Source organism: Heptranchias perlo, chromosome 5, assembly GCF_035084215.1.
Source record: "Heptranchias perlo isolate sHepPer1 chromosome 5, sHepPer1.hap1, whole genome shotgun sequence".
NCBI classification, from domain to species: Eukaryota; Metazoa; Chordata; class Chondrichthyes; order Hexanchiformes; family Hexanchidae; genus Heptranchias; species Heptranchias perlo.
The window spans coordinates 112,203,714-112,231,031 of NC_090329.1; the positions used below are offsets into that span (position 1 = coordinate 112,203,714).

The following is a 27,318-nucleotide window of genomic DNA, read 5'->3' on the forward strand; positions in this document are numbered from 1 at the left end:
ATCCTAGATAACCTTCTTCACTGTCCACAATGCCACCAATCTTGGTGTCATCTGCAAACTTACTAACCATTCCTCCTAAATTCTCATCCAAATCATTAATATAAATAACAAATAACAGCGGACCCAGCACCGATCCCTGAGGCACACCGCTGGTCACAGGCCTCCAATTTGAAAAACAACCCTCTACAACCACCCTCTGTCTTCTGTCGTCAATCCAATTTTGTATCCAATTGGCTACCTCACCTTGGATCCCGTGAGATCTAACCTTATGTAACAACCTACCATGCGGTACCTTGTCAAAGGCTTTGCTAAAGTCCATGTAGACCACGTCTACTGCACAGCCCTCATCTATCTTCTTGGTTACCCCTTCAAAAAACTCAATCAAATTTGTGAGACATGATTTTCCTCTCACTAAACCATGCTGACAGTCCCTGCCTCTCCAAACGCCTGTAGATCCTGTCACTCAGAATACCCTCCAACAACTTACCCACTACAGATGTCAGGCTCACCGGTCTGTAATTCCCAGGCTTTTCCCTGCCGCCCTTCTTAAACAAAGGCACAACATTTGCTATCCTCCAATCTTCAGGCACCTCACCTGTAGCTGTCGATGATTCAAATATCTCTGCTAGGGGACCCGCAATTTCCTCCCTGACCTCCCATAACGTCCTGGGATACATTTCATCAGGTCCCGGAGATTTATCTACCTTGATGCGCGTTAAGACTTCCAGCACCTCCCTCTCTGTAATGTGTACACTCCTCAAGACATCACTATTTATTTCCACAAGTTCCCTAACATCCATGCCTTTCTCAACCGTAAATACCGATGCGAAATATTCATTTAGGATCTCACCCATCTCTTGTGGTTCCGCACATAGATGACCTTGTTAATCCTTAAGAGGCCCTACTCTCTCCCTAGTTACCCTTTTGCCCTTTATGTATTTGTAGAAGCTCTTTGGATTTACCTTTGCCTTATCTGCCAAAGCAATCTCATGTCCCCTTTTTGCCCTCCTGATTTCTCTCTCAACTCTACTCCGGCAATCTCTATACTCTTCAAGGGATCCACTTGATCCCAGCTGCCTATGCATGTCATATGCCTCCTTCTTCTTTCTGACTAGAGCCTCAATCGCCCGAGTCATCCAAGGTTCCCTACTTCTACCAGCCTTGCCCTTCACTTTATAAGGAATGTGCTTACCCTGAACCCTGGTTAACACACTTTTGAAGGCCTCCCACTTACCAGACGTCCCTTTGCCTGCCAACAGACTCTCCCAATCAACTTCTGAAAGTTCCTGTCTAATACCATCAAAATTGGCCTTTCCCCAATTTAGAATTTTAACTTTTGGGCCAGACCTATCATTCTCCATAGCTATCTTGAAGCTAATGGAATTATGATCACTGGTCCCAAAGTGATCCCTCACTAACACTTCTGTCACCTGCCCTTCCTTATTTCCCAAGAGGAGGTCAAGTTTTGCCCCCTCTCTCGTCGGGCCATCCACATACTGAATGAGAAATTCCTCCTGAATACACTCAACAAATTTCTCTCCATCCAAGCCCCTAATGCTATGGCTGTCCCAGTCAATGTTGGGAAAGTTAAAGTCCCCTACTATTACCACCCTATTTTTCTTGCAGCTGTCTGTAATCTCCTTACATATTTGCTCCTCAATTTCCCGTTGACTATTTGGGGGTCTGTAGTACAATCCTATCAAAGTGATCTCTCCCTTCTTATTTTTCAGTTCTACCCATATAGACTCAGTGGGCGAACCCTCGGATATATCCTCTCTCACTACTGCCGTGATGTTCTCCCTAATCAAGAACGCAACTCCCCCTCCTCTCTTACCTCCTGTTCTATCTTTCCTATAGCATCTGTACCCTGGAACATTGAGTTGCCAGTCCTGCCCCTCCCTTAGCCATGTTTCAGTAATAGCTATAACATCCCAGTCCCATGTACCCATCCATGCCCTGAGTTCATCTGCCTTGCCCATCAGACTTCTTGCATTGAAATAAATGCAGTTTATCTGTCCGTTAACCAATCCTTAATCCATGCTAATATCTTACCCCCAATCCCATGAGCCCTTCTGTTGCGTAACAACCTCTTATGTGGCACCTTATCGAATTCCTTTTGAAAATCCAAACATACCACATCTACTGATTCCCCCTTATCTACTCTTCTAGTTACACCCTCAAAAACATTTCCCTTTCATAAAACCGTGTTGACCCTGCCTCATCATATTATTATTTTCTAAGTGCCCTGTTACTACGTCCTTAATAATAAATTCTAGCATTTCCCTACTTCTGATGTCAGGCTAACTGGCCTGTCGTTCCCTCTTTTCTCTGTCCCTCCTTTCTTGAATAGTGGGGTTACATTTGCTACCTTCCAATCCACAGGGACCGTTCCAGAATCTAGTGCATTCTGGAAGATCAAAACCAATGCATCCACTATCTCTGCAAACAGCCCTTTTAAAATCCTAGGATGTAGGCCATCAGGTCCAAGGGATTTGTCGGCTTTTAGTCGCATTAATTTTTCTAAAAGTTTTTCTTTACTAATCTTAATTACTTTAAATTCCTCCCTCTCATTTGACACTTGGGGCCCTATGTTAGCAGGGCTGCGGGTTCTCGGCGGGTGGGCTATCGAGCGCGTGGGTAATGCGCCCGGTGAAATTGGTGGGTTTCCCGCGCGATCGTAGCAGGCAAATCACTAATTGGAGCCACTTACCTGCTCCTCCGGGTTCCCCGCTTCTGATCTGCGCGTCGGGCGGGCTGCGCATGCACAGTAAGATCTGTCAGCTGGAGGAGCTCTATTTAAAGGGGCAGTCCTCCACTGACAGATGCTGCAATCAATAGCAAAGATGACTGCATGGAGCAGCCCAGGGGGAAGGCTGCTCCCAGTTTAATGATGCCTCACCCCAGGTATCAATACATGGGGTGAGGAGGAGGGGGAGGACAGAGATCTTCCACCCGGCGGGCGGGAGGAGGCGGCCCGCCTCTGCCACCAGGAAGGCCTGGCTCGAGGTGGCAGAGGGGGTCACCTGCGCCACCAACGTATCGCCCACCTGCAGACATTGCAGGAGGCGCTCCAATGACCTCAGTAGGTCAGCCACAGTGAGTACACGTAGTCTTTCCCCTGCACTCCGTCTGCCACAGCACTGCCCCCACCCCACATCTCCTTCGGCACTGCCAACACTACTCTGTCACATCACCCCTCATACCCACTCAAACCACATCCTCATCTTACCTGCACCTACTCACCTCGCCAGTACTCACCCCGCCACTACCACGCAACCCAATCCTCATACAATCTCATGGCTCTATCCCATACTCACCCTCTCGTGCATCGCTCTCACGGCCAGCCTCACTCAACCTGCCACAACCTGTGCTGCAGCCACAGGGCATGCATCACATATGTGCAGTACGCAGCGTACGCAGGCAAACGTGTCGTGAGCATGAAGGGGATGCACAAGGGTGTTTGAGGGTTTGTCATGGGTGTTACTTATATTGAATTTAAGAACAACTCACATCACACATTATATTGGCACCACTACTGCCATGTCTCCGCGAATCCTGTCTGGTTTGTGCAATAATGCCCGCTCCTGGGTATCACTATGAGGACCCACCACTGATGCCACCCATTGTGTCACTGCAGAGTGGGTGTAGGTGTATTTGCAGGGCTCTTCTGCGCAGACGACTGAGACACATCGGGGATGTCCCCGGTTGCAGCCTGGCAGGCTGCGGAGGAGAAGTTGTGGAGGGCAGTGGTGACTTTGACAGCGACAGGTAAGAAGATGGTGCTCGGGCCAGCCAGGAGCAGCTCGGCATGAAAGAGGCTGCAGATGTCCACGGCTACAAGTCGAGTGACTCTGAGCCTCCGTGTGCACTGCTGCTCAGAGAGGTCCAGGAGGCTGAGCCTCGGTCTGTGGACCCTGTGGCGAGGGTAGTGCCCTCTGCGACGCATCTCTCTCTGCGGTAGCCCTAACTCCTGCTGTACAGGTGGATGTGTCACAGCACTCTGTTGTGGAGCTCCACGTGTCAGAGGTGGACGGCGTGGATGGCGAGGCTGGTGATGCTGGTCGCCCTCCGAGGAGGTCATGACTGCAGCTACGGTGGCCCCCATCCGCACGATGTACATCGGAGGGGGTCCGCAAGGTAGGTACATGTCTCCGGACCCCGGGGTACGTGTGCAGGTTGGTGACTTTGACTGTCAGGAGGAGGGTGGTGGGGGCCAAACTTTGTCCCAAGTGACGGAGCGGCCTCCTGCAATGGGTGAGGATTTCCCCCCCCCCCACCTGTCAAATGGACCTTTGCAGCTGCCACAGGCTGACGGCTGCAACACGTCCATTCGAGCTGGGAGTGTTTCCCCCAGTGTGGGAAACAGTCCCATTTTGTTCTAAAATCCCACATAGTCCCTTAATCAGGTCAGTTAATGACCTGAAATACCTAACTAAATATTGTCAAGTGGCATCCCGCTGGCTTTAATTGCCTGCGGGATTCCCACCAGCGGGGGCTGCGCGCGCACACCGGCGCGTCAGCGGGGAACCCGGAAGTGCGCGGGTTTGGGGCGGGCTCCGCTACCGCGCCGGGATTCTCCGATTTTCAGAGCCCCCCCGCGGGAAACGCACCCGATAGCGGGTGGTAAAATTGAGCCCTTGGTTCCCCACTATTTCAGGTATGTTTTTTGTGTTTTCTACTGTGAAGACAGATATAAAATAATTGTTTAACATCTCTGCTATTTCCTTAATCCCCATTATAATTTCTCCTGATTTTGCCTCTAAGGGACCCACGTTTACTTTCTCTTATCTCTTCCTTTTTATATACTCGTAGAAGCTCTTACAATCTGCTTTTATATTTCTTGCTAGTTTACTCTCATATTCAATTCTCTCTCTCTTTATCAATTTCTTGGTTATCCTTTGCTGATTTCTAAAACCCTCCCAATTGTCAGGCTTACCAGTCTTTTTGGCAACATTGTAAACCTTTTCTTTTAATCTAATACTATCCTTAACTTCTCTAGTTAGCTACGGTTGTATCACTTTTCCTGTGGAGTTTTTATTCCTCAAGGGAATGTATATTCGTTGGAAATTATGAATTATTTCTTTAAATATTCGCCATTGCTTATCTAGCATCATATCTTTTAATCTAATTTCCCAATGAGTTTTTTGTAACAGAAAGGGTTGATGAGGGCAATGCGGTTGATGCAATGTATATGGACTTGCAAAAGGCATTTGATAAAGTGCCACATAATAGGCTTGTCATCAAAGTTAAAGCCCATGGAATAAAAGGGGCAGTGGCAGCACGGATACGAAATTGGCTAAGTGGCAGAAAACAGAGAGTAGTGGTGAACGGTTGTTTTTCGGACTGGAGGAAGGTGTACAGTGGTGTTCCCCAGGGGTCGATACTAGGCCCACTGCTTTTCTTGATATATATTAATGACTTGGACTTGAATGTACAGGGTACAATTTCAAAATTCACAGATGACACCGAACTTGGAAGCGTAGTGAACAGTGAAGAGGATAGTGATAGACTTCAAGAGGATATAGACAGGCTGGTGGAATGGGCGGACACGTGGCAGATGAAATTTAATGCAGAGATGAGCGAAGTGATGCATTTTGATAGGAAGAATGAGGGGAGGCAATATAAACTATATAAAAAGGGTACAATTCTAAAAGGGATGCAGGAACAGAGATCTGGGGTTATATGTGCACAAATCGTTGAAGGTGGCAGGGTAGGTTGAGAAAGTGGTTAAAAAAGCATACGGGATTCTGGGCTTTATAAATAGAGGCATAAAGTACAAAAGCAAGGAAGTTATGATGAACCTTTATAAAATACTGGTTCGGCCACAACTGGACTATTGTGTCCAATTCTGGGCACCGCACTTTAGGACGGATGTGAAGGCCTTAGAAAGGGTGCAGAAAAGATTTACTCGAATGGTTCCAGGGAGGAGTTTTGAATTGGGATGAACACTGTGGAATTGTCAGCCAACAGCCTTGCTCCTGACCTTAAGGATGGAAGGAAGCATTGATGAAGCAGCTGAAGATTGGACCAAGGATGCTGCCCAGAGTAACTCCATCAGCGATAACTTGGGCTGAGTCGATTGGGCTCCATCTTTCCATCTTCCTGTGTCAGATATAATTCAAGCCACTGAAAGGGTTGCCTCATAACCCCCTTTGACCTCGGTTTTGCTAGGGCTCCTTGGTGCTGTATTCAGCGAAATGCTGCTTCCATGTTGAGGGCTGGCTACTCTCAACTCTTCTCTGGCATCCAGCTCTTGTGTCCATGTCTAGGTGAAGGCTGTGATGGTCTGAAAGCAAGTGGGTTTGGTGGAACCCAAACTGAGCATTAATGAGCAGGTTATTGGTAAGTACCTGCCATTTTATGACACTAGTGATGATTCCTTCCATCACTTTACTGATGAGTGAGAGGAGGCTGATTGTGCGCTAATTGGTGATGTTAGATTTATTCTGTTTTTGGTGGCTAGGACTGGACACTTCCACATTGTCGAGTAGATGACAGCATCATAGCTACACTGGAACCATCTTAACTAGGAGGAAGGCTAGTTCTGGTACACAGGTCTTCAGCACTACAACCACAATGTTGACAGTGTCCATAGTCTTTGCTGTGTTCAATGTAATCAGCATGTTACTAATGTCATAAAGAATTAATTGAATTGGATAGAAATTGCTATCTATGATGATGGGGACCTCAGGAGGAGGCCAAGTAGGATCATCCACTTAGCACTTTTGGCTGAAGTAATTTGCAAACACTTCATTCCAGCTTCTCGTGCTGGGTTCTGCCATGTTTGAGGATGAGGTTGTTCATGGAGTCTCCTCCTCCTGTTAGTTGCTGCTAACACACCATCATTCTTGACATTGTGGTAGGGCTACAGAGTTTTGCTCTGATCTGTTGCTTATGGGACTTCTTAGTTCTGTCTATAGCAAGCTGCTTTTGGTGTTCAGCCAGGAGGCAGCCCTATGTGTTAGCATCAAGAGACTCATACCTCATTCTAAGGTATGCCTGATGTTACTCCAGGCACACCCTTATGCACTCCCCATTCAAACAGCATTGGTTTTCCGGCTTGATGGTGATGGAGGAGTAAGGAAGGTCAAGACATTACAAATTATGGTGGTATACAATTCTACTGCTGCTGATGGCCCAGTTTTGGGCTGCTGTCCTTAGTTTGTCCCAATTAGCAAGGTGGTAACCACACTACATTCACTGTGGAAATGAACTTTGTTTTCACAAGGACTATGCAGTGGGTACTCCTAACAATGCTATTGTGGACAGATATGTCTGTGGCATGTAGATTTGTCAGGATGAGGTCAAGTAGATTATTCCCTTGTGTTGGTTCCCTCACTACCTGACACAGGCCCAATTGGCAAACTATAGGACCGACTTTAACCTGGAGTGGGAAGAGGGCGAGTGCAGGTGAGCCGAGTACCAATGCTCCCTGACCTCGGCAGCAGGAGGCCTGGAAGATTTTAACCCCTGGGCATCATCTGCATTCCCCATGTCAATTGCCCACCCTAAACTGGCGGGAAGCGGCAGCTGGCCGGTGAGCTTGAGTGTAAATTTGGGCAGCAGCGGGCCGCCGGCCAGGACTGCAGGGTTTCAGGAGTGTCTCAGGAGCAATCGGGAAGCGGGAAAGGGAGGCCTAAACTTTCCTTGTGGGGTCTGGAATGAAAAAAAAGCTATGCCTCTTTGGGCTCTTGCTGCTCTTCCTGCTAGCTTCACCTGGCGGGAAAGCCACAATGGCTTCCCTGCTCAGGCCACGAGTTAAAATTGCAGTCGAGCTCAATTATGTCATTGGACTCGTGCATATTTAAAGAGAGAACCTGCCAATTTTAGGCCTGCATGAGAAGAGCAGGTTAAAACAGAAGACAGTAGGAATGGGCAGTTTCTACCGGGTGGATAGGATTAAATTTACGCCTTATGTCTCTCAGGACTCAGCCAACTTAGTGAGTGGTGCTACTACGGAGCCACTCTTTGTGGTGGACAATGAAGTCCCCCACCCTGAGTATATTTTATGCCCTTGCTTTCCTCAGTGCTTCATTTAAGTGATATTCAACAAGGAGGCGTATTTATTTATCAGTGGAGGGACAGATGGCTAGTTCTGGTGAGGAGAAAAATTCCTTGGCTTTGTTTCACCTGAAGCCATGAAATTTCATTGAGTCCGGAGTCAACATTAAGGACTCCTACAGTCAGTCCCAATTGTTGCCCATTTCTGATAGGTCTGTCCAGGAAGTGATCGGCAGGGCAGAAGATCCTAGGTTGGCAGAGGAGTTGGAGGTTGGCAGGTCGGTCATTGGTGGGGGGGGGCTTCTCCCATCGGGTGGGGGGGTGTCGACCAATCGCGGGGGTTTGATTGTGGCAGGTAAGCTTGTGGGTCCTGTACCGGTACAGCAACCGAAGAAGAAAGAGTCAAACTGGACTCCTCCGGACGGTCGCTGCCCTAAGCTTGACATGTATGCTCAAGCTGTCAGGAAATGCGTCAATGCCAGATTCATCAGCCACACTCACAAGACAGTCCAGAATGTCACCCGAGCACAACGCAACGCCATCAACGCTCTCAAGACCAACCGCAACATCGTCATCAAACCAGCGGACAAAGGAGGAGCCATCGTCATACTGAACAGAACGGACTATTGCAAAGAAGCATACCGACAACTGGACAACCAGGAACACTACAGACGGTTACCCGCAGATCTGACCAAAGAACACACCCACCAGCTCAACAAACTGATCAAGACCTTCGATCCAGACCTTCAAAGCAGCGTACATGCTCTCATCCCACGTACTCCCCGCGTGGGAGACTTCTACTGCCTCCCAAAGATACACAAAGCCAACACACCTGGACATCCTATCGTATCAGGCAACGGAACCCTGTGTGAGAACCTCTCTGGATACATCGAGGGCATCCTGAAACCCATCATACAGGGAACCCCCAGCTTCTGTCGCGACACTACAGACTTCCTACAAAAACTCAGTACCCACGGACCAGTTGAACCAGGAACACTTCTCACCACGATGGACGTCTCGGCACTCTACACCAGTATCCCCCACGATGACGGCATCGCTGCAACAGCATCATTACTCAACACCAACAACAGCCAATCTCCAGACGCCATCCTACAACTCATCCGCTTCATCCTGGATCACAATGTCTTCACCTTCGATAACCAGTTCTTTACCCAAACACACGGAACAGCCATGGGGACCAAATTCGCACCCCAATACGCCAACATTTTCATGCACAAGTTCGAGCAGGACTTCTTCACTGCACAGGACCTCCAACCAACGCTATACACCAGATACATCGACGACATTTTCTTCCTATGGACCCACGGCGAAGAATCACTGAAGAGACTACACGATAACATCAACAAGTTCCATCCCACCATCAAGCTCACCATGGACTATTCCTCAGAATCGGTTTCTTTCTTGGACACACGGATCTCCATCAAAGATGGGCACCTCAGCACCTCACTCTACCGCAAGCCCACAGACAACCTCACGATGCTCCACTTTTCCAGCTTCCACCCTAACCACGTCAAAGAGGCCATCCCCTATGGACAGGCCCTGCGAATACACAGGATCTGCTCAGACGAGGAGGAACGCGATGGACACCTACAGACGCTGAAAGACGCCCTTGTAACAACGGGATATGACGCTCGACTCGTCGATCGACAGTTCCGATGGGCCACAGCGAAAAATCGCATAGACCCCCTCAGAAGACAATCACGGGACGCAACCAACAGAGTACCCTTCGTCGTCCAGTACTTCCCCGGAGCGGAGAAACTACGCCACGTTCTCCGCAGCCTTCAACATGTCATCGATGACGACGAACACCTCGCTAAGGCCATCCCCATGCCTCCACTACTCGCCTTCAAACAGCCACCCAACCTCAAACAGACCATCGTTCACAGCAAATTACCCAGCTTTCAGGAGAACAGCGTCCACGACACCACACAACCCTGCCACGGCAACCTCTGCAAGACATGCCAGATCATCGACACAGATACCACGATCTCACGAGAGGACACCACCCACCAGGTACATGGTTCATACTCCTGTGACTCGGCCAATGTTGTCTACCTTATACGTTGCAGGAAAGGATGCCCCGGAGCATGGTACATTGGCGAGACCATGCAGACACTGCGACAACGGATGAACCGACACCGTGCAACAATCGCCAGACAGGAGGGTTCCCTCCCAGTCGGGGAACACTTCAGCAGTCAAGGACATTCAGCCACCGATCTTCGGGTAAGCGTTCTCCAAGGCGGCCTTCGAGACACACGACAACGCAAAATCGTCGAGCAGAAATTGATAGCCAAGTTCCGCACCCATGAAGACGGCCTCAACCGGGATCTTGGGTTCATGTCACGCTACACGTAACCCCACCAGCGAATAAAAGTTATCTGTTTTTAATACAACAGGTCATTCTCTGTCTTTCTCTTCCTTTCAGATGTTTCTCCCTCTCTCTCTCTGTTTTGTGTTCTGGCCGTTTGTATATTCGGTGGTCCTATAGGTAACACCTCTCTGTCTGAACACTTTGATTGCCTTGACAACGGGCAGTTGGAAAGATTATCTGTAATCACCAGGTATTGTTCTCTGAATATAAATGCGAAACGTTCAAGGATTCCCACATTCACCTTATGAAGGAGAAAGTCTCCGAAAGCTTGTGATTTTCAAATAAAATTGTTGGACTATAACCTGGTGTTGTAAGATTCTTTACATTTGTCAACCCCAGTCCATCACCGGCATCTCCACATCATGATATAGTTTATGTTGAGGAGATCATGTGGCGGCATGTGACTTAATCCAGTAAGACAGGGTGTAGTGACATACATTGTCTGTTTGGTCCATGGGTTTCACTACATTTATCTAGATATTGAGCAGGAAAAGGTACACTCAGGTTTGTAACGGATGCACGGTCTGCTTACGGGAGTGCTCAGTGACAGTGAACACTAAGATAGTATCTAATGCAAAAACCCAAAAATATAACAAGAATCATCTACCTGTTCTTGGACAACTCCTAATGTATGTATCTTGTACAGATAATTAACTGTAATATCAGTTCTCCATTTAATTGATGATCCAATGTTGCCACTGCACTTGAACAATAAGCCTGAAATATTTAGGAATGAGATGGCCATTTAGGACTGAGATGAGGAGAAATTTCTTCACTCAGAGGGTTGTGAATCTTTGGAATTCTCTACCCCAGAGGGCTGTGGATGCTGAGTCGTTGAGTATATTCAAGACTGAGATCAATAGGTGAATCAAGGGATGGGAGATCGGGCGGGAAAGTGGACCATCTACAAGGCACAAGTCAGGAGTGTGATGGAATACTCTCCACTTGCCTGGATGAGTGCAACTCTAACAACACTCAAGAAGCTCGACACCATCCAGGACAAAGCAGCCCGCTTGATTGGCACCCCAGCCACCACACTAAACATTCACTCCCTTCACCACCGGCGCACTGTGGCTGCAGTGTGTACCACCCACAGGATGCACTGCAGCAACTCGACAAGGCTTCTTCGACAGCACCTCCCAAACCCGCGACCTCTACCGCCTAGAAGGACAAGGGCAGCAGGCACATGGGAACAACACCACCTGCACGTTCCCCTCCAAGTCACACATCATCCCGACTTGGAAATATATCGCCGTTCCTTCATTGTCACTGGGTCAAAATCCTGGAACTCCCCACCCAACAGCACTGTGGGAGAACCTTCACCAGACGGACTGCAGCAGTTCAAGATGGCGGCTCACCACCACCTTCTCAAGGGCAATTAGGGATGGGCAATAAATGCTGGCCTCGCCATCGACGTCCACATCCCATGAACGAGTAATTAAAAAAATGTGGAGTTGAAGTCAAAGATCAGCCGCGATCTTATTGAATGGCGGAGTCCTATTTCTTATGTTCCTATTTTGTGAGAGGAAGTGTTTAGAGTGATACTGTTCTGAGTTTGCAAAACCTTTCATCTGTATATATGGTAGGCTCCTTTCAACTATATATATGGTGAGTTCCTATCACTAAAATTAATATGAAGTACTCTTTAAAAATTTGTTCTTGGAATGAGGGCAATGTTGGCAAGATGCATTTATTGCCCATACCTAGTTGCCATGAGAATTCTCAGTTGAGTTCTCCAAGTCACATATCTTCTGGATGTCTTCCTAGTTCTAGTGGTATGAGACACTGCATTTATCTTGCTCCACACCTGTTGAACTTTGCACTTTTTCATATTCATCTTTCACTCCCTCCATCAGTTTCTTGGGTCCAGTCTTCAAGACACACCTCACTGTTCTTTTATCACTGGAAATTGCTCTGCAAACAACTGGAATTTCATTTCTAGGCTGTTCCATTGTATGTTGTTTATGCCACGAGATGTATCTGTACTCTGACTAGGAGATATAGCGTGTTTTTATATGTCTTTTAAATTCAAAGATAGCATTTAGAATTACTAAAATTAAGAAAACTAGATATGAAGTTCACTGACACAATTAAGCTCTTATATTTGAAATAAAGTAAACTCACTTGAAAGGTTCTTCATTCCACCACTTTAGAAGGAGATTATCAAGCACCTCTGGTGGTAATGGTTCATCTTCAGTCAGATATAATTTGATGGCCTCCTCTTCAGCAGTAAACGTCACTTCTTCTTCCTCCTGAAAAAATACAAAAGTTTTGTGAACAGTAGCACTATTAAATTTGATGAATTTCTGGTCTAATAAGCCAATGATAAGCTTTATTCTGAATTCTAAAAAGGAACAACAGCAAGATGTTCAATGCATTACAGAGTGATAGCATACAAGCTCACTCCATGCAGTATATTTGGATTTCGGAAAGGCATTCGATAAGGTGCCACATAAAAGATTACTGCACAAGATAAGAGCTTATGGTGTTGGGGGTAATATACTGGCATGGATAGAGGATTGGCTAACTAACAGAAAACAAAGAGTCGGGATAAAAGGGTCATTTTCAAATGGCAATCTGTAACTAGTGGGGTGCCACAGGGCTCAGTGCTGGGGCCTCAACTATTTACAATATATATCAATGACTTAGATGAAGGAACAGAGTGTCTTTTGGCCAAATTTGCTGATGATACAAAGATAGGTGGAAAAGTAAGTTGCGATGAGGATACAGTGTCTGCAAAGGGATATTGACGGGTTAAGTGAATGGGCAAAAATTTGGCAGATAGAATGTAATGTGGGAAAATGTGAAGTCATCCACTTTGGGAGGAAAAATAAAAAAGCAAAATATTATTTGAATGGAGAAATACTACAAAATGCTGCGGTACAGAGGGATCTGGGTGTCCTCGTACATGAAACACAAAAAGTCAACAGGTAATCCGGAAGGCAAACGGAATATTGGCCTTTATTTCTAGGGGGATGGAGTATAAAAGCAGGGAAGTCATGCTACAACTGTACAGGGTGCTGGTGAGACCACACCTTGAGTACTGCGTACAGTTCTGGTGCCCTTAATTAAGGAAGGACATACTTGCATTGGAGGCAGTTCAGAGAAGGTTCACTAGGTTGATTCCGGGTATGGAAGGGTTGACTTATGAGGAAAGATTGAACAGGTTGAGTCTATACTCATTGGTGTTTAGAAGAATGAGAGGAGATCTTATTGAAACATACAAGATTCTGAGGGGACTCGATAGGGTAGATGCTGAGAGGATGTTACCCCTCATGGGGGAATCTAAAACTAGAGGGCATAGTCTCAGAATAAAGGGTCGCCTGTTTAAGATGAATATGAGGTGGAATTTCTTCTCCCAGAGGGTCGTGAATCTTTGGAATTCTTTACCCCAAAAAGCTGTAGAGGCTGAGTCATTGAATACATTCAAGGCTGAGTTAGACAAATTTTTGATCAGCAAGGGAGTCAAAGGATATGGTGAAAAGGTGGGAAAGTGGAGTTGAGGTAAAAATCAGATCAGCCATGATCTCATTGAATCGCGGAGCAGGCTCGAGCAGCCGAATGGCCTACTCCTGCTCCGATCTCTTATGGTCTCATAGTCTCCAAAATTTCCCACAGACCAAAAGCTTTGTCATACCATTAGGGTAAAAATGCAGACATCAATCCGAGTGGTCATCAATTGCTTTTCAACATGGAGCAAAGGAAATTTGGAGGACAAGTCACAATCACATCCCTCTTGCTTCGGTTGACTGGACAGAGACTACAAGCATCCAGTCTGCTGGTGATATTTAAGCTAAACATGCTACAATCTGTGTCTGTGTTCCTACCAGGGTCAAGATTACCAGGGTTATGATATAGTTGTGATTATGGAGACATGGCTGCAGGGTGACCAAGGATGGGAATTGAACATCCAGAGGTATTCAATATTTAGGAAGGACAGGCAAAAAGGGAAAGAGGGTGGGGTAGCGTTGTTAGTAAAGGAGGAAATCCATGCAATAGTGAGGAAGGATATTGGCTCGGAAAAATCACGATGTGGAATCTGTATGGGTGGAACTAAGAAACACCAAGGGGCAGAAAACATTGGTGGGGGTTGTCTATAGGCCCCCAAACAGTAGTGGTGATGTAGGGGAGGGCATTAAACAGGAAATTAGAGACGCATGCAAGAAGGGTACAACTATAATCATGGGTGACTTTAATCTACATATAGATTGGTCAAACCAAATTAGCAATAATACTGTGGGGGAGGTACTCCTGGAGTGTGGACGTAGTGGTTTTCTAGACCAATATGTTGAGGAACTAACTAGAGAACAGGCGATCCTTGACTGGGTATTGTGCAACGAGGAAGGATTAATTAACAATCTTGTTGTGCGGGGTCCCTTAGGGAAGAGTGACCACAACATGATAGAATTCCTCATTAAGATGGAGAGTGAAGTAGTTGAATCTGAAACTAGGGTCCTGAATCTAAATAAAGGAAATTATGAAAGTATGAGGTGCAAGTTGGCTATGATAGATTGGGAAACTTTACTAAAAGGATGACAGTGGATAGGCAATGGCTAATATTTAAAGAACATGTGCAGGAATTACAACAATTATTCATTCCTGTCTGGCGCAAAAATAAAACAGGAAAGTTAGCTCAACCGTGGCTTACAAAAGAAATTAGGGATAGTATTAGATCCAAAGAGGAGACATATAAAATTGCCAGAAAAAGCGGCAAGACTGAGGATTGGGAGCAGTTTAGAATTCAGCAGAGGACAAAGAGATTGATTAAGAGGGGAAAAATAGAGTATGAGAGTAAACTAGCAGGGAACATAAAAACTGACTGTAAAAGCTTCTATAAATATGTCAAGAGAAAAAGATTAGTGAAGACAAATGTGGGTCCCTTACAGTCAGAAATGGGGCAAATTATAATGGGGAACAAAGAAATGGCAGAACAATTAAACACATACTTTGGGTCTGTCTTCACAAAGGAAAACACAAATGACCTCCCAGAAATGTTAGGGAACCAAGGGTCAAGTGAGAGGGAGGAACTGAAGGAAACCAGTATTAGTAAAAAAACATGCTAAGGAAATTAATGGGGCTAAAGGCTGACAAATCCCCACGGCCTGATAATCTACATCCCAGAGTACTAAAGAAAGTGGTCCTGGAAATAGTGGATGTATTGATGATCATCTTCCAAAATTCTATAGACTCTGGAACAGTTCCTACAGATTGGAGGGTGGCAAATGTAACCCCACTATTTCAAAAAGGAGGGACAGAAAAAACAGGGAATTACAGACCAGTTAGCCGAACATCAGTAGTGGGGAAAATGCTGGAATCAATTATAAAGGATGTGATAACAGAACACTTGGAAGGCATTAATGGGATTGGAGAAAGTCAGCATGGGTTTATGAAAGGGAAATTATGCTTAACAAATCTCCTGGAGTTTTTTAAGGATTTAACTAGTAGAATAGATAGGGGAGAACCAGTGGATGTGGTGTACTTGGATTTTCAGAAGGCTTTTGATAAGGTCCCACACAAGAGATTAGTGTATAAAATTAAAGCACATGGGATTGGGGGAATATACTGGCATGGATTGAGAATTGGTTGACAGACAGGAAACAGAGAGTACGAATAAATGGGTCTTTTTCCGGGTGGCAGGCAGTGACTAGTGGGGTAACGCAGGGATCAGTGCTTGGGCCCCAGCTATTCACAATGTATATCAATGATTTGGATGAGGGAACTAAATGTAACATTTCCAAGTTTGCAGACGACACAAAGCTGGGGTGGAATGTGAGCTGTGAGGAGGATGCAAAGAGGCTCCAATGTGATTTAGACAAGTTGGGTGAATGGGCAAGAACATGGCAGATGCAGTATAACGTGGATAAATGTGAGGTTATCCACTTTGGTTGTAAAAACAGAAAAGCAGATTATTATCTGAATGGTGATAGATTGGGAAAAGGGGAGGTGCAACGAGACCTGGGTGTCCTTGTACACCAGTCGCTGAAAGCGAGCATTCATTAAACAAATCATTAAGCAAGCTACACTAACAAGGCTGAATATCATCGAATCTTACCGACAGAAGGAGGCCATTCGGCCCATCATGCCTGTGCCGGCTCTCTGACAGAGCTACCAATTAGTCCCACTCCCCTGCTCTTTCTCCATAACCCTGCAAATTTTCCCTTTATAAGTAGAGATCCAATTCCCTTTAGAAAGTTATTATTGAATCTGCTTCCAACACCCTTTCAGGCAATGCATTCCAGATCATAATAACTCAGTCAGTAAAAAAAATTCTCCTCATCGCCTCACTGGCTTTTTTGCCAATTGGTGTCCTCCGGTTACTAAACCTCCTGCCACAGGAAACAGTTTCTCTTCATTTAGTCTATAAAAACTGTTCATGATTTTGAACACCTCTATCAAATCTTCTCTTAACCTTCTCTACTCTAAGGAGAACAACCTCAGCTTCTCCAGTCTCTCCACATAACTGAAGTTCCTCATCCTCATTCTAATAAATCTCTTCTGCACCCTCTCTAGGGCCTTTGCATCCTTCCTAAAGTGCCATGTCAAGAATTGAACACAATTCCAGATGAACACATCCAGTGTTTTATAAAGGTTTACCGTCACGTCCTTGCTTTTGTACTCTATGCCTCTATTAATAAAGCCAAGGATCCCATATGCTTTTTTAACAGCCTTCTCAACTTGTCCTGCCACCTTCAAAGATTTGTGTACATACACCCCCAGGTCTCTCTGTTCTTGCACCCCATTTAAAATTGTACCATCTAGTTTATGTTGCATTTTCTCATTCTTCCTACCAAAATGTATCACTTCACACTTCTCTGCGGTAAATTTCATCTGCCATGCGTCTGCCCATTTCACCAGTCTGTCTATGTCCTCCTGAAGTCTGTTACTATCCTCCTCATTGTTTACTGCATTTGTGAGTTTCGTGTCATCTGGAAACTTTGGAATTATGCCCTGTATACCCAAATCCAGGTCATTAATAAATATCAAAAAGAGCAGTGGTCCTAATATTGACCCCTGAGGAACACCACTGTATGTATACTTCCCTCCAGTCCGAAAAACATCCATTCACCACTACTCTCTGCTTTCTGTCCCTTAGCCAATTTTGTATCATGCTGCCACTGACCCTTTAATCCCATGGGCTTTAATTTTGCTAACAAGTCCAATATGTGATACTTTATCAAACGCCTTTTGAAAGTCCATATACAAAACATCAACTGCATTACCCTCATCAACCCTCTCCATTACTTCATCAAAGAACTCAATCAAGTTATTCAAACACGATTTTCCTTTAACAAATCCGTGCTGACTTTCATTTATTGGCCTATACTTTTCCAAGTGCCAATTAATTTTGTCCCAGATTATTGTTTCTAAACATTTCCCCACCACTGACATTAGGCTGATTGGCCTGTAATTGCCGGATTCATCCCTCTCCCTTTTTTTGAACAGGGGTGTAACATTTTCAATCCTCCAATCCTCTGGCACCACCCCCATATCTAAGGAGGATTGGAAGATCAGAGCTTCCACAATTTCCACCTGTACTTCCCTCAGTAACCTAGGATGCATCCCATCCGGATCGGGTGACTTTTCTACTTTGAGTACTGGCAACCTTTTAAGTGCCTCCTCTTTATCTATGTTACCCTATCCAATATTTCTACTACCTCCTCTTTTGCTGCTACATTGGTAGCATCCTTTTCTCTAGTAAAGACAGATGCAAAATACTCATTTAGTATCTCAGCCATGCCCTCTGACTCCACAGGAAGATCTCCTTTTTGGTCCCTAATCAGCCCCACCCTTCCTTTGACTACCCGTTTACTATTTATATGTTTCTAAAAGACTTTTGGGTTCCCTTTTATGTTAACCACTAATCTTTTCTCATACTCTCTTTTTGCCCCTCTTATTCCCTTGCTTTAGATCTCCTTTGTACTTTCTGTATTCAGCTTGGTTCTCTACTGTATTATGAACTTTACACTTGTCATAAGCCTCCTTTTTCTGTTTCATTTTAATTACTATATCTTTAGTCATCAAGGGAGCTCTAGCTTTCGATGCCTTTCCTTTCCCCTCATGGGAATGTGTCTACTCTGTAACCGAACCATCTCCTCTCTGAGGCTTCCCATTGTTCAATTACTGTTTTGCCGAACAATTTTTGATACCAATCCACCTCGGCGAGATCCTTTCTTAACTCACTGAAATTAGCCCTCCTCCAGTTAAGTATTTTCACGCTTGATTGTTCGTTGTCCTTTTCCATAATGATTCTAAACTTGATGACATTATGATCACTGTGTTATTGTTAGTGAACAGCCCCAATCCTGACCGTACGAAATCAGATCTTATTAAGACCATAATAGATAGGAGCAGGAGTAGGCCATGTGGCCCCTCGAGCCTGCTCTGCCATTCAGTGAGTTCATGGCTGATCTGATTTTTACCTCAACTCCACTTTCCCACCTTTTCCCCAGCCCTGAATGTATTGAATGACTCAGCCTCCACAGCTTTTTGGGGTAAAGAATTCCAAAGATTCATGACCCTCTGGAAGAAGAAATTCCTCCTCATTTCCCTCTTAAACGGGTGACTCCTTGTTCTGAGACTATGCCCCCTAGTTTTAGATTCCCCCATGAGGGGTAACATCCTCTCAGCATCTACCCTATCGAGTCCTCTCAGAATCTTGTATGTTTCAATAAGGTCTCCTCTCATTCTTCTAAACTCCTATGAGTATAGACCTAACCTGTTCAATCTTTCCTCATAAGACAACCCTTCCATATCCGGAATCAACCTAGTGAACCTTCTCTGAACTGCCTCCAATGCAAGTATGTCCTTCCTTAAATAAGGGCACCAGAATTGTACGCAGTACTCCAGGTGTGGTCTCACGAGCACCCTGTACAGTTGTAGCATGACTTCCCTGCTTTTATACTCCATCCCCCTAGAAATAAAGGCCAATATTCCGTTTGCCTTCCGGATTACCTGCTGCACCTGTATGTTGACTTTTTGTGTTTCAGTACGAGGACACCCAGATCCCTCTGTAGCGCATTTTGTAGTATTCAAATAATATTTTGCTTTTTTATTTTTCCTCCCAAAGTGGATGACTTCACATTTTCCCACATTATATTCCATCTGTCAAATTTTTGCCCATTCGCTTAACCTGTCAATATCCCTTTGCAGACACTTTGGGCTCGAATTTAGCAGGCCTGCGGGTTCCCAGCGGGTGGTCCTCCGGGAGCGTCGAAAACGCGGACGGCTAATTGTGTGCGTCCCCCACGCGATCGCGGGATAATTGGACCCATTAAGCCCTGCTTCCGGGTTCTGCGCTCCCCAGCTGCGTGCCGGCCGGCTGCGCATGCGCAGTACCGTCGACGCGATGTAGGAGCTCCAGTTAAAGGGGCAGTCTCCCAAAGCCCCTCCTGCTGCAAGCAAGAGGTCTGGGAGAATGGCTCAACAAAGGGGAAAGGCTGCGCCCCGTTTTTCAGATCTGGCACTGCAGCTGATGCTGGAGGGCGTGAGGAGGAGGAGGGAAACACTCTTCCCAGAAGATGGGCGCAAGTTCCCTGCCGCCGCAACCAGGAAGGCATGGGCAGAGGTGGCGGCGAAGGTGAGCAGCAGGGGCAACACCCCAAGGACTTGGGAGCAGTGCCGCAAGCGCTTCAATGACCTGATTAGGTCTGGCAAGGTGAGTACACCAACGCACCCTCCCACATCCCGTCCCCACCATCACGCCAAGCAGATCACAACCGCCTCCTGCACAGCCACCACTGCGCTCCATCAGCAATCCTCACAGCCACTCATTCACCATCCTCGCCGTGCACGCAAGTACCCACCGTCCCTGACCCCACCCGAACACTACCACACACCCCAATCCCCATGCAATGGGATGGGCACGTGGCCCACGCTTCCTCCCATCCGTTCCGCGCCACGCTCAACCCAACCACACCAATGCTCGATGCGTCTCACGATGCAAGACGCACCCACTCACACATCTGTGTTTTGCCTTCACAGGAGAAGAGAAGCAAGAACAATAGGGGAAGGGCACGCACCGAAGGTGGGCCGCCGCAAGTGGTGGAGCTCACCGACGCAGAGGTGGAGGCGCTCGACCTCGCCCGCACGCGACATTGCCTGTCGGTGGCCGATGGCGAGTGTGTCGCTGCTGAAACAGCCGGTAAGGGAAAGCTGACACTCAACACCCATGATCGCGAGTTACCGTCTCATCACCTGCCATCAGGCGCACTGTCAATTTGGTCCACATGCCTCAAAGTGCCCTCTGTTCTCTTGCAGGTCCGTCTTTGGGTCAAGCGAGCGTGGAGGGCGATTCCTCAGAGGACATGGCGGTCTCTGAGGGTGCATCGTCACATCAGAGCCAACCATCCACCAGCGCAGAGACACGCACCTCGGTGGGTCCCCCTCGCCAACTAGTTGGGGTAGCACTTGGTGAGTCACTGCGCACGAGTGAGCATGAGCAGACCCTGGTGGCAGGGGCAGCCGCGGAGGGTCCGCGACGGAGGGAGCACTCATCTCCAGGCTCTGCTCAGCCGGACCCAGATGCTGAACCCAGGGGGCCACCAGTGAAAAGGAGAGTCGTCGAGGGCCACCAGCTAATTGCTGAGGTACTGGCAGAGGTGCCGCGCGCATTGTCCACAATAGCGCAGGCGATGGAGGAGTCCACCTCCTGCATGTGGGCATTGGTGGCGCAGGCACAGGAGGGTACCGGCGACACAGTGTCGCGGGTAGGTGCGGGACTGTCTGCGGTGGAGGACAGGCTGGCCTCCCTCGAGCGTCACGCACAGCTCCACTTCGAGTCCTTGCAGGCCCTGACAACGTCTGTACGGATTCAGGGTGAGCAACATTCCGACGCCACCAACAGGCTGAGGGATACACTAGGGGTGGCCTTGCAAGGCCTCACACATGCCATCCAAACTGCCGTCCAGCAGGGTGGAAGGGGTGATGTGGGCCGAGGCCAAGAGAGGGATGATGGTGACCGGGGACATGGAAGCGGGGACGCCTCTCAAGGCGTCCCCACGTCCCACCCGTCGCCCACCTCTCAACCAGTACCCGCAATGGTGCCTCCTCTCCAGGTGGCCGAGTCTGCCCCTGCCCCGGTGCAGGAGGAGCAGTCTGTGGAGGTGCCCTCACGGGCACCGAAACCCAGGGGCTGTCCGCCAAAAGCATCTACCCGGTCAAGGCAAGAAGACGAGCAACCTGCCACTACCTCTGCTGGAGCCACAGGGGTAGCACCACGTAGGGGTTCCCGGAGAAGAATTGCAAAGGCCTTATAATCACAAAGGGAATACACCAGGGTGTTTATTATTTTGTACTTTGTTTCTTATATAATGTCACATTCCAGATATTAAATAGTCTATTCTCACCACTCCTGGCACCTCTCGTCCATTCTTCCGTGGCTTGTGCAATAGTTGCGTTCCGTGGAGGCCATCATGACGGCGAACACCTGCTGCCACCCATTGGGCACACTGCTGTGGGTGCAGGATTACTGGCAGCACTCTTCAGTGGAGGGGGCTGGTATGGCCGCTCGCATGTGCAGGTGAGGAGATGCGAGCGCCTCGCAGTGTCTGACTCTAGGAGAACCGTTGACGTATGAGTGCGTCCCTGGCCCGGCGACCATCCCGGTGAGTCGCGGCTCGGCGCATGGGTCGTCCAACATCCTCTAGCGCGTCCGCCTCCTCCTCCTCCTCCTCCTCCTCGCCCTCGCCTTCCTCAATGTGGGTGGCGGGTGTGGATGGGGCCTCCTCCAGCGGCACCCCTCTCTGTTGGGCCATGTTGTGCAGGGCACAGCAGACAACTATGATTCGTCCCACTCTGAATGGTGTGTATTGGAGCGCTCCCCCAGAACGATCAAGGCACCTGAAGCGCATCTTGAGAAGCCCTATGGTCTGCTCAATTGTAGACCTGGTAGCAGTGTGGCTGTCATTGTACCGACGCTCCGGCTCGGTGATGGGGTTCCTCAGAGGTGTCATGAGCCACGTGTGGAGGGGATACCCCTTGTCGCCGAGGAGCCAGCCGTTGCCGGCGTTGGGTGCCTGCAGGATGGGCGGGACGGCGGACTCCCTGAGGACGAAGGCATCGTGGCAGCTGCCGGGGTATCTGGCGCACACGTGTAGGAATCTCTGGCGGTGGTCACAGATGAGCTGGGCGTTCATGGAGTGATACCCCTTCCTGTTGATGAACAGCCCTGGCTCATGCGGAGGTGCCCGTATTGCGATGTGGGTGCAGTCGATTACACCCTGCACCCGTGGGAAGCCGGCCATGGCATGGAATCCAACCGCCCTCTCCATCTGGCTGCGCTCGTCCATGGCGAAGTTGATGTAGTGGGAGGCCCTGCGGAACAACCCATCGGTGACCTGCCTTATGCACTTGTGTGCAGAGGACTGACAGACCCCGGTGATGTCCCCGGTGGCACCCTGGAAGGAACCGGATGCGAAGAAGTTGAGGGCAGTGGTGACTTTGACGGCGACAGGTAAGAAGATGCTGCTTGGTCCATCAGGGAGCAGCTCGTCGTTAAGGAGGCTGCAGATGTCGGCGACTACCTGGCGATTGACTCTGAGCCTCCGTATGCACTGCTCCTCGGAGAGGTCCATGAAGCTGAGCCTCGCTCTGTACACCCTGTGCGGAGGGTAGTGCCTCCTGCGACGCATCTCTCTCTGCGGTTGCCCTCCCTCCTGCTGTGCAGGTGGGTGTGCCGCAGCACCGTGTTGGGGGGCCCCACCTCTCCGAGGCAGACGGCGTGGACTGCGAGGCTGCTGGGGCTGGTCATCCTGTTCGTCCTCCGACGATGTCAACGCACCACCCATCTGGCAGGTGTTGGTGTGAGGGGTTGTGCAGGGTAGGTGGGTGGGTCCTCGGACTGGGGCTGCGGTTTTAGTGTCGGTCTGTCCTCTGGCTTGGCGGGGGTTGGTGGAGGGCAGGGGTTGCCCTATGTGACGCGGTGGCCTCCTGCGTGGGTGAGGGCTCTCCCCCGTGGAGCGCACCTTGGCACCTGCCACAGGCTGCTGGCTGCAACACGCCTGGTTTGAAGGGTACTGTTTCCCCCAGTGTGGGAAACTGACTGCGTTGAACCTAAAATCCCACACTTCCTCTTTTGACAGCTGCTTCAGCTCATTAACTGACCACAACGAGCAAGTTAAGTGCTCTCAAGTGGAACCCCGCTGGCTTTAATTGCCTGCGGGATTCCCACCAGCGGGGCTTTCGCGCGCAGCCCCGCACGTCAGCGCGGTACCCGGAAGTGGCCGGGATTTCGTCCGAATCCGGTCACGTGATCGGAGATCGGGATTTTCGGGGCCCCCCCGCTGGAAACCCGCAGGTAACCCGACCCTAAAATCGAGCCCTTTGTGTCCTCATCGCAACTGGCTTTTCCACCTATCTTTGTATCATCAGCAAATTTGGCCACAAGACACTCTGTTCCTTCATCCAAGTCATTGATATATATTGTAAATAATTGAGGCCCCAACACTGAGCCCTGCAGTACCCCACTAGTTACAGATTGCCATTTTGAAAATGACCCTTTTATCCCGATTCTTTGTTTTCTGTTAGTTAGCCAATCCTCTATCCATGCCAGTATATTACCCCCAACACCATGAGCTCTTGTGCAGTAATCTTTTATGTGGCACCTTATTGAATGCCTTTTGGAAATCCAAATATACTGCATCCAATGGTTCCCCTTTATCCACCCTGCCCATTACTTCCTCGAAGAACTCTAATAAATTTGTCAGACACGATTTCCTTTTCATAAAACCAATGTTGACTCTCCTTGATTGTGAGTCCCCAAATGTCCTGCTACTACTTCCTTAATAATGGATTCTAGCATTTTCTCAATGACAGATGTTAGGCTAACTGGTCGATAGTTACCTGCTTTCTGTCTCACTCCCTTCTTGAATAAGGGTGTTACGTTTGCGGTTTTCCAATCCGCTGGGACCTTTCCAGAATCTAGTGAATTCTGAAAGATTACAACCAATGCATCCACTATCTTTGTAGCCACTTCCTTTAAGACCCTCAGATGCAAGTCATCAGGTCCAGGGGACTTGTCAGCCTTTAGACCCATTAGTTTACCTAGTACTTTTTCTCTAGTGATAGTAGGAACATAGGAACAGGTGTAGGCCATCCAGCCCCTCGTGCCTGCTCCGCCATTTGATAAGATCATGGCTGATCTGTGATCTAACTCCATATACCCGCCTTTGGCCCATATCCCTTAATACCTTTGATTGCCAAAAAGCTATCTATCTCAGATTTAAATTTAGCAATTGAGCTAGTATCAATTGCCGTTTGCGGAAGAGAGTTCCAAACTTCTACCACCCTTTGTGCGTAGAAATGTTTTCTAATCTCGCTCCTGAAAGGTCTGGCTCTAATTTTTAGACTGTGCCCCCGACTTCTTAGAATCCCCAACCAGCGGAAATAGTTTCACTCTATCCACCCTATCGGTTCCCCTTAATATCTTATAAACTTCGATCAGATCACCCCTTAACCTTCAAAACTCGAGAGAATACAACCCCAATTTGTGTAATCTCTCCTCGTAACTTAACCCTTGAAGTCCGGCTATCATTTTAGTAAACCTACGCTGCACTCCCTCCAAGGCCAATATTGTCCTTCCGAAGGTGCGGTGCCCAGAGCTACTCACAGCACTCCAGGTGCGGTCTAACCAGGGTTTTGTATAGCTGCAGCATAACTTCTGCCCCCTTATACTCTAGTCCTCTAGATATAACGGCCAGCATTCCATTAGCCTTATTGATTATTTTCTGCACCTGTTCATGACACTTTAATGATCTATGTATCTGAACCCCGAGGTCCCTTTGGACATCCACTGTTTTTAACTTTTTACCATTTAGAAAGTACCCTGTTCTATCCTTTTTTGATCTAAAGTGGATGACCTCACATTTGTCTACATTGAATTCCATTTGCCACAGTTTTGCCCATTCGCCTAATCTATCAATATCGCTTTGTAATTTTATGTTTTCATCTACACTGCTTACAATGCCACCAATCTTTGTGTCATCGGCAAACTTAGATATGAGACTTTCTATGCCTTCATCTAAGTCGTTAATAAATATTGTGAATAAGTGAGGCCCCAAGATAGATCCCTGCGGGACTCCACTAGTCACATCCTGCCAATGTGAGTACCTACCCATTATCCCTACTCTTTGTCGCCTTTCGCTCAGCCAACTTCCTAACCAAGTCCGTACTTTTCCCTCGATTCCATGGGCTTCTATCTTAGCTAACAGTCTCTTATGTGGGACCTTATCAAATGCCTTCTGGAAGTCCATATAAAGAACATCCATTGACATTCCCCTGTCCACTACTTTAGTCACCTCTTCAAAAAATTCAATCAGGTTTGTCAGGCACGACCTAACTTTCGCAAATCCACGCTGGCTCTCTCTGACTAACTGAAAATTCTCGAGGTGTTCAGTCACCCTATCCTTAATTATAGACTCCAGCATTTTCCCCACAACAGATGTTAGGCTAACTGGTCTATAATTCCCTGGTTTCCCTCTCTCTCCTTTCTTAAAAAGCGGAGTGACGTGCAATTTTCCAATCTAGAGGGACAGTTCCTGAATCGAGAGAACTTTGAAAAATTATAGTTAGGGCATCTGCAATGTGCTCACCCAATTCCTTTAAAACCCTGGGATGGAAAGCATCTGGTCCTGGGGATTTGTCACTCTTTAGTGCTATTATTTTCTTCATTACTGCTGCTTTACTTATATTAATTTTATCGAGTCCCTGTCCCCGATTCAATATTAGTTTTCTTGAGATTTCCGGCATGCTATCCTCTTTTTCTATTTTAAATACTGAAGCAAAGTAATCGTTCAACATGTCCGCCATTTCCCTATTGTCAATGGCAATATCCCCACTTTCAGTTTTTAAGGGGCCAACACTGCTCCTGACCACCCTCTTTTTCCTAATATAACTATAAAAGTTCTTCGTATTGGTTTTGATATCCCTTGCAAGTTTCTTTCCATACTCTCTTTTTGTAGCTCTTACTATTTGTTTTGTGACCCTTTGTTGATCTTTGTATCTTTCCCATTCGCCAGGATCTGTGCCATTTTTTGCCTTTTTGTATGCCCTTTCCTTATGTCTTATACTGTCCCTTACCTCTTTAGTTGTCCATGGCTGTTTTTTTTGGCAAGTGGAGTTCTTGCCCCTCAGGGGTATAAACCGATGCTGTATCACATTAAATATTTCTTTAAACATTTCCCACTGATCATCAGTCGTTTTACCCATTAACAGATTTGCCCAGTTTACTGTGGACAGTCTCTGTCTCATCCTATTGAAGTCGGCCTTACCCAAGTCTAGAATCTTAGCAGCTGACTCACTTTTTTCCCTTTCAAACACTACACTGAACTCGATCATGTTATGATCGCTATTGGATAGATGTTCGCGCACAGTTAAGCTGTTAACTAAATCTGGTTCATTACTCATTACTAAATCTGGTATGGCTTGCCCCCTTGATGCCTCTAGGACATACTGCTGTCGAAAACTATCCCGGACACACTCAAGAAATTCACTACCTTTCTGATAGTTGCTAGTCTGCTTTTCCCAATCTATGTGAAGGTTAAAGTCCCCCATTAAGACCACTATGCCTTTCTTACACGCTTGTCTAATCTCTGCATTTATACAATCTAGCACTTCAGAGCTGCTGCCAGGGGTCCTATACACAATTCCCACTATAGTCTTAGATCCTTTCCTATTTCTCAATTCAACCCATAAGGTCTCTGTTGGCTGCTTACCTCTCGTTATATCCTCTTTTATCATTGAAGTGATTTCATCTCTAATCATTAAGGCTACTCCTTCCCCTCTTCCATTTTCCCTGTCTCTCCTCTAGACCTTATAACCTGGAATATTTAGTTCCCAATCCTGACCATCCTGCAGCCATGTCTCAATAATAGCTATCATGTCATACCCTCCAATTTGAATTTGAACCTGTCGTTCATTTAATGTATTCC

General features: G+C 47.4%; 1 protein-coding gene across 1 annotated transcript in view; it reads right to left on the reverse strand.

The window, feature by feature from the left end:
* ak9 (adenylate kinase 9) overlaps positions 1-27,318 on the reverse strand; it is a 404,375-nt gene that overhangs the window by 155,907 nt on the left and 221,150 nt on the right. The window contains exon 21 of the mRNA XM_067985304.1: positions 12,518-12,645. Coding sequence (XP_067841405.1) covers positions 12,518-12,645 — 128 coding nt within the window. The remainder of the gene's footprint in view (positions 1-12,517; positions 12,646-27,318) is intronic.